Here is an 8841-nt window from a genome sequence, read left to right on the forward strand (position 1 = left end):
TATTGGAGACTCGAGGTAGATCTGCTGGCGTCCGCAGACCTTGGAGTCCCCTTCTATCTCCCATGTTTTTACTGTTTCTTTTTATTCAGAACAGTTGTATTTCTTTCAAACTCTGTTTGTAGAAAATCTCAGAACCTCGTGAGTTGTGACTCTAGATCCGAATTGTATCAGATATTATGGGTTTTATGTTATTCCGCATTTCAGTTTTAGCTTCTATTTAGTTTAATTAATTCTGCGATTGAAATTGATTAAAATTGGTTTAAAGAATTCTCTAACGTTGATTTGCCTAGCAAATGAAATGTTAGGCGCCATCACGATCCTGAAGGTGGGAATTCCGAGTCGTGAAAACTATAAAAGACCGAACAGTCAAATGTGGTTAGAAATTTGCAGGTTTCTCGAGAGGTTGGGGCAATGAACTAAGAGATAACGTGAACTTGAAAAGAGTTACAAAAGTACAAACTAAAGTTGATTAGATACGAAGGCATGCATGCCAATATCATCTTTACTTTGTGCGGTAAACAAAACCACTATAGAAATAGTGATTGTCTTATTCATGTGCAATTTGGCCTCCATTCAAATTATGATTGCATCTAAAGTGACATTAATCCATTTAAATGTGAACACGAAGTCCTTTAGATAAGAGGGAATGTAGATTACGAAATATGGATTCAACTATACTAATAACTTTAATATATGATTTAGATATACATAATTCAAAATCTCAATAAATATTATATTCTGAACGCAAAATTATTAATGTACAATGGGTTCAATAGTAAAAAACTATTGGGTTTATTGTTGGGTTCAATAATAAAAATACAAAGATTGAACCCATCAAATTAAAATCTCGAATACGCCTCTCTTTAGATAAAACATAATTTGTCATGCTGTTTCTGGCTAATAGCCTGTTTGGCCAAACTTTTAAAATCTGCTTATTTTGAGAGTGTTTTTTTTTTCAAAAGTGCTTTTCAAAAAAGTACTTTTGGTGAGAATCGGTTTGTGTTTGGCTAATTAATTTAAAAAATACTTTTGAGAAGTAATTAGTGTTTGGCCAAGTTTTTGAAAACTGCTTCTAAGTGTATTTTTCTTACAAGTATTTTTCAGAAAAATGCTTTCAGAGAGAAACTATATTTTTTTGCTTCTCAAAATCTGTTTTTGCTTCTTTTCAAAAATATTTTTAAAAAAAACATATTTGACAAAAAAAAATAAAATTGGCTAAACAGGCTAAAGACTCCGTGACTTGTTATTTTGGACGGTGCAAAAAAAAAAAGACCTTCATTATCCTAGGTGAATGTGAAATGAATGATCAACCAACGTCACATGGAAATCGAAAGGTCAAATCAATCAATTATTGAGGCAATGATAGTTTAAAACAACTGGAGCAATTTTTTACACCGATAAGTCTTGTCTGATCTTTATTTCGATACACTGACAAAAAAGATTTTTAATATTTTTCATAAGTTGCGTGACGTAAGTCAACTATGAGAACAAATTTTATTTTCTTGAGAATCTTTCAAAATTAACAAATAATTTACTTTATTTTTATGGCCTTTACTTGCCAAAAAATACGCATGTTTGTCCACTGGCCTCCTGATGTTTATAGTAAGTAGATTTGTTCGCAACGAAATGCTTTTACATCATAGAGAGAACTAAAATTAGCGGCTATAAAATTCCAAGGGACGGACGGGTTGCTTCAGTTTTTATTGAAATCAAACAAAATTAATTATATTGGATTTTTCAGATTTTTTTGTTACATGAATATTATTTTAATCTTACTTTGTTATAATTTTGATAAGTAAATATATGTGTAGTAAAATTTGAAAACACTAATAATTATATGATCTATTAAAATATTCTTATAGGAGAATGTTTTTAGTAACACATGATAGTTATTGTTTTAGTCGTCTAACAATAATTATTCGTTGATGTACAATTTCAAAGTTAACCGAATTTAATAATTAAATATAAAAATCAATATGATACCTAAATAATGATATGTTCTATTTAATTTTAAATTATCGAAATACCATTCATGTTCGAAAAAGATATAAGAATTTAATCGATTTTGACATATGAATATGAAAGAACAAAGAGATTGATGCATTTCAATAACACTTGATAAGAAAACGATGATACAACCCGTTATTTAAAGTAAATAAAAGTGGAGCACTTCATATTCTATTAAATATTACATCCCATAAGAGAATCCCAAATATTTCTAGATATTTTTTAAGAAAATTCTATATAAAGTCTTAAAAGTATATATAAAAATTATATATTTATATTTTGGTTTAGTTAAAAAAAATTTAATCAATACCAAACCAAATCAAACTAGACCTAATCAAGTTTGTTTTTAATTTGTTCGATTTGGCTTTTGAGTTTGGTGCGATTTTTCGATTTAATTTGAACAATCCTAATTACAAGTTCAATTTAACCTAATCGCTTGCTTGGATGGTTGTTACTTGTTGTATTGTATTGTATTGTTATTTTAAATACAATATTTGTTTCGATTATTACTTAAATTTTATTGTATCGTATTGTTAAAAATATCGTTATGTAACAACGAAAAGTGTCACTTTATGGAACGACCAATTTGGTGTGGCTGCGTCGTTTCCTTATTTTTTCTCTCTCATCTTGCCCTTCCTTATTATTAAATAATCCTATTTTATCTTTTACTCTACCTTTTTATATAATAAATCTACATCGTGCCTTACCTTTTTAATAATAATGCAAGTTTATTCTTCATATTGTTGGTACATGACATCACGAAACGACATCAAATAATACAATATATACAAATATTATATATATTAAAACGATACGATAAAATACAATACAATATTATACTATACATTTTGAACGATATATAACAATCATCCAAACAAACAAAAGATAAAGAATATTCCACCAGCACTCTACCGTCGTGTCGCAAACTATCTCTTTTTCTATTGGGTGGGGAGGATTTCCTTGTAATTTATTAAGGAACTCAAAAAACTTGCTAAATTGCTACCAAATTATTTATTACTTATTAAATTAACAAAATTAAACATCACGGTAAGACTTCAAGTCACAAATTGACCATATTAAAGAGACCAACAAGATATGTCCTGAACCTACCTTTGTAGGATTAGGATATTATTTTATTTTGTCATATCTTAAAATTTCAATAATATTACAGGGTGAACAAGAATAATCAAAATCCAATTAACTAGATCGAATATACAAAAGAATAATAAGGGCCCGTTTGGCCATAATTATTTTTTACCTTTTTTGGAATTTTTTTTATTTTTTTCCGAAATTTGTGCTTGGCCTTGAAAATTTCAAATTTATTTGAAGTTGAATTTTGGAATATTTCGGAATTAAAAATTTTCAAAAAAAAACCTAAATCACTCACAATAATTCAAAAACATCTTCAAATTGTATTCATGTCCAAATATAACTCTGATTTTCAAATACTAATTTCACTTGAAATTTCTTTTTTACTTTTTCCTAGAATTTCACAATTCTTATGTCCAAACGTCCACTAAGGTTCAAACTTGTATCACTTTAAATCATATCATAACATATAATTCTTTTTTAGATACATTTTACGCAACCGTTTATTCATTGTAGCAGTATTTTCGAATTTATCTATCATCACTCAATGATCAAAAGAAGAATGGAAAAAAGAAAATGAATAAGCAACTAGGTATGCCAAAAACAGATCATACTTTTTAATAAGTAGATCAATTTTATACCTTATTCTCGTATATGTACATGTTCATGCATTACTCAAATATAACATCTGAACTTCTCCAATAAGTAAACTTAGGCATAACCTATAATTAACTACTACTATATACTAATCAAGTAGCTACATGCTCTATTATTGCAACTAACCACAAGTTGCTTAATACTTCATTTCCTCAAGTTCATGAACCTCAGAATAAAGCTTAATTCCATCATCAACTTCTAATCTAGTCTTATACTGATATCGACGAGCAACGTATATGAACCAGAACAAGTTCAACACTCCTAATCCTGCAATTAGGTAGTAGTAATTCTCAACTCTACCTTCATTAATATCCTTTGTTAACCAATCTGGATGTCCATGTCCCCCTGTAGTATTATGCAAAATGTTTACCAAAAAACTGCTTAAATAACTTGCACCAGCCACTGTGCAAGAAAACAAAGAATTAGCCAAACTACTCATATTCTCAGGAAACTCCTTATTGTAAAACTCAATTTGGCCAATAATGTTAAAAGCCTCAGCAAATCCCATTAGTATTAATTGTGGAGCTAACCACATTACTGTAATAGGTGCAATTCCATCTCCACTACCATGCATTATAGCTGAATTTCTTCTCACTTTCTCAATTTGCCCTGCTACTACCATAGACAAAATTGAAAAAACCATCCCAATTCCAATTCTTTGTAACAATGTGATTCCACCTTCAATTCTTGTGATTTTTCTAATGGATGGAACGATGAGTCGGTCGTAGATTGGTAACCATATACCTATTGTGATCATCGATATAACAGAGAGTGTACCCGCTGGGATTTGAAACTTGGGGCCGAGATGACGGTCCATTTTTAGAGCTTGTGACATTGTGAAGGTGCCTTGTTGTGCCATGGCTGTGAAACATATGATACCTGTTGCCCAAACTGGGATTATTTTTAGAAGACATTTTACTTCTTCTATTTGTTGGATACTGCATAATCTCCAGGTATTTGTAGGAGTACCATTAGTATTAATTTCACCCTCCATCACTATAGCCGCTTTATTCAAAGACCTGAGTGAAAATAGTATTAAGTGAGAATTTGCAACATTTAATTTGGATAATTTTAACTTTGAAAGAAAATATGCTACCTTAATAAGTCAAATTTAAGTTATATGTCCTAGTATAATTTAACCTACTACAGCAGATTAGTTACTTTATACTAGTTGGATTTCAGGTAGTCTAATAATAGTACCAATAATTCTATTTTCACTAGAGATAATTATTGTTTTTCCTATTATACTTAGTTTAGAAATAGTTAATATAGATGGTCTTCCTCAATTTCTGGAACAGAACGTTTAACTTACCATAATTCCAATTTTGTATACGGTCCACCATTTAACGAACTTTAACATTCCAACTAAACAGAAACATCCAAAATTCTAAACGTGTCCTAAATGGAAACAGCGCAGAAAACAAAGACGTGCACATATTGAATTAGAAGCCAAAAGTGTAATTTTCCAGTTTTTGGATGTTATCTATTGGTAGTACTTGAGAATTTGATACGTTCATAAATTAGCAAATGAAAGGTACTAATAAGCAAAAATGTCCACTTCAAGATTTCTTCTACTCTACATCAATCTAACAACTTACATATTTTTAAAACATTTCAAAAGCTGAATCTAGGTAATCAATTAAGTAAAGTATTAAGCGAATTGTATTAGAGGAGATGCATTACCTGAACTTATTGGTTAAAGGGAGTTTCTTCACAATGGACCCTTTCGGTAACGGGGGATCATAGAAAACCCCGTTACTTTGCCGCTCATCAAAAAGCTTAAGCTTACGTTTTTTGTGCATCGCGACAAAAACCTGAACAATGCCCGAGAAAATGCTTCCTTCGGGCTTCACATAAACGTACACTCGTGTCCCGATGAAAAATAAAATGAGAGACAAGAACATGAGCACTGTAGGAATACCAAAACCTATTACCCAACTCACAGAATCTTGAATGTATACCACCAGAGTAAGTGCAATGATCAGAACCACTGTAAATGAAGTGTAATACCAATTAAAGAAGCTAGCAATTCCTTTTCTTCCTTCATCAGTTGTTGAATCAAATTGGTCAACACCAAATGGGATGCTACAGGGCCTTATTCCACCAGACCCAATGGACAAGAATCCTAGGCCCATTACCAAAAAGCCCAATTGTGATTTGTTTGGGCCCTTGCAGTGTTGGCTCACTTGTGGATTGCAGGGAGGGGGGTGTAGCTGAGATAACCAAGGTATGAAGGTCAATGTCAGCATTCCCTGTCAATAAAAGCAAACAAGAGAGTTTAAAGTTCGATAGTGAGAAAAATATTAGAATTTGAGCGAAAGTGGCTATAATATAACATGTAAATATATAGAGTTTAAGTCATTAGTGAGAAAAATATTTACACAATTAGGTAATTTATAATGTTACAAAAAAACATCTACAATAAGCATAATGAATAATTAATCGATTATTACATGATAAAATTCATTGTTTTTTATGTAAACTATCATGGCATACATGATAGCTATTGACCAAAGCCACAAGAAAGAAACATAATTATTTGGCGATAAGGAGTTTGATTGAGACCACTATGATGTCAAGTCTCAACCTAAATCAAAAGCATACCTTAATAATTGTAGTTATTGCTTAGGCTTTTTTCCTTTTAGGGAAAACTGACTTTTTGTGCAGAATTGCGTGGCATATCTTAAAAAAATCATTGTGGTTACAACTAATTAATATATGTCCTATCTTCCGGCGGAGGCCTACCCGCACAAGTGGTGTAATTTTGATACCGTTTCGTTTTAAAAAAATAATTAAATATATATTTATAATATATATTTTTTTTTGAAATGCATATATGACATCGTTTCAGAAATAATTTTACAAAGTAAATATTGCTAAAGTCTTAAAACTTCTCAATTCATACCTAAAAGACATACTCCCTCCGTTTGAATTTATGTGAACCTATTTCCTTTTTAGTCCGTGCCCAAAAGAATGACCTCTTTCCTTATTTGGAAATAATTTACTTTTATGCAATGATTTATACCCACACAAAATATATGTGCCTCAGTTTACACCACAAATTTAAAAGTCTTCTTTTTTTTCTTAAATTTCGTGCCCAATCAAATAAGTTCACATAAATTGAAACGCAGGGAATATTATAGAGGTACAATAAATGGTTATCTAAAAAGAATACATATGTCACTATTTCTCAGCATAAGCCTTGGAAAATGCAAATCACGAGGTATTGATAAAGTAACGTAACAAAATAACAAAAGCCCAAGGGACCCATGAAATAAATGTGCATCAGAAAACAGCAGAAAATGCACGTACCATCATTTCAAAAACGGAGGCAAAAGCAATAGTCCAAAATCGACCGATATATGCATCGGAAAGGAAAGCACCGAGCAATGGTATGAAATTAGTAACACCAGACCATATATTTAGAACATTGGAAGCAGCCACTTGATCCATATGAAACACTGTTAATAAAAACTGCATGAAGTTTGCCAATAGCCCTATTGATGCTAATCTCTCAAATGTCTCATTTCCTGCCAATTATATTTAACAGCACATTAACAAATTAAACAACCATAACTTCAGCTGCAAACTACGAGTTTACATCTGAAAAAACAAATATAGTGACTACTATATATCATTCTGAGATTTTTCTTTGCATCATGCACTTTACTTAAACACGAGTCTACTATATGTTGATAACAAATACTAAGTATCTAGTCAAATAGTCGAGGTAACCCGTACCATCGTTGTAAAAAGAAAAAAAGGATAGGGGCTTTTGAAAGGCAAGAAGATGACCATTACCTAGAACATAAGGCATAGCCCTCCATCCACCAGGTTTTCTCTTGCTTGTTTTGGACGGAGAATCACTGCTGGAGCTTTGTTTTTCCTCGTCATAGATACCATTTTCAGGCGATGGCAATGATAAATTTAAAGATGATGACTTTTTCATCTGGTTATTCTTGTCCTCCATAATGATCTCTTCTTTGTGTTTTCCTAGGAGTTAACACTAGCTAGTTTCTTCTTTCTCTTTACTACTTCAATCTTAGTATTTATAGACTAGACAACATATATGCATGCATTGTGGAAATTCAATGGCGTGTATGGTTTTAGACATGTGGAAGGTGCAACTTAAAGAGATAATATGATTGTGTGGCTCACGCATCTTGTGTAAGGTAGACTGATATTGATGAATCACCACTTTTTATTATATGCACTTTATTTAAAATTTTAGCTTAAATACATTCATATAGTGTAAAAAAACTTAACTTCTTGCTATGTTATTTCTTTTATTTTTTTAGTTTTTAATTTTATATTTTCTGGATCAATTAATTAATCGTTATGTTTTAAATGATCTGATAATATAAAAATAATTTATATTACAAGTATATTGAAGTATAATTTTTATCAACCGACGGATAGAATGCTTTGTAGATCGACGACTTATATACACAACGAGATATTAAAAGTGGTAATATATAAGTTTTGATCAACTGAGATTCAACCCTTTGCCGCGTCGCTCCAATTCGTAAAAAGAAAAGAGTGCATTAGGGGATGCATTTTGCCATTGGAAGGGTACTACAGCTAAATATGAGTGAATGAGTAAATGTTCATAATAATAACAACCACTGGTACTGCAACGCTGTTAAAGACACTTTGTTTTTACTCGTCCGACTTCACATAACCATCACCATCAGACACGGCTTCGCCGATATTTTACTGCAATTTGAATTTTAAATTTTTATAATTTCTAAAGATTTTACATTTTTAAGTTATCTACACCGACGTAGTAGTAAAAAGAAGAAAGGTACGTAAATTATTATTGTAATTAACATATTATAGTAGATCAGTTAAATTTTTTTATTAAATTTTCAATTAATGCATATCACAACACTCTTGAATTTCATAAGTTTATGTTATGTATGATTTTTTTAAAATCATTCTAAAGTCTCAAATTAGGAAGAGACTTGTTCCTAAACTTATTAATTATTCTTTTGTTGCTCTTTCAGGTGCTAAACACCTTAAAAAATGAATGAATTACAAGACTTGACAACTTGTCATACAGCTAGCAACAAAATGTCACGTTAACGG

At 30.9% G+C, this 8841-nt stretch overlaps 1 protein-coding gene across 1 annotated transcript; it reads right to left on the reverse strand.

Moving 5' to 3' along the window:
- Positions 1 to 3691: 3691 nt before the first annotated feature.
- LOC104104272 (protein NRT1/ PTR FAMILY 2.13) lies at positions 3692 to 7896 on the reverse strand. Its single transcript, XM_009612315.4, has 4 exons — positions 7555 to 7896; positions 7066 to 7283; positions 5437 to 6005; positions 3692 to 4772 (listed from the first exon to the last, which is right to left on the reverse strand). Exons 1-4 carry the CDS (start codon positions 7721 to 7723, stop codon positions 3890 to 3892), a joined length of 1839 nt encoding a protein of 612 aa, XP_009610610.1. The 5' UTR covers positions 7724 to 7896; the 3' UTR covers positions 3692 to 3889.
- Between the last annotated feature and the right edge of the window lie 945 nt (positions 7897 to 8841).

The sequence above is a fragment of the Nicotiana tomentosiformis genome, chromosome 10, assembly GCF_000390325.3.
Source record: "Nicotiana tomentosiformis chromosome 10, ASM39032v3, whole genome shotgun sequence".
Classification (NCBI taxonomy): Eukaryota; Viridiplantae; Streptophyta; class Magnoliopsida; order Solanales; family Solanaceae; genus Nicotiana; species Nicotiana tomentosiformis.

Bases quoted from the DNA above. Each gene is read 5' to 3' on its own strand.
- LOC104104272 (XM_009612315.4), bottom strand. From the start codon at position 7,723: ATGGAGGACAAGAATAACCAGATGAAAAAGTCATCATCTTTAAATTTA. The intron at 6,006-7,065 runs GTACGTGCATTT...TTTTATTGACAG, and splicing joins CCTCCGTTTTTGAAATGATG to GGAATGCTGACATTGACCTT. The intron at 4,773-5,436 runs GTAATGCATCTC...ATTTTCACTCAG, and splicing joins CCTTTAACCAATAAGTTCAG to GTCTTTGAATAAAGCGGCTA.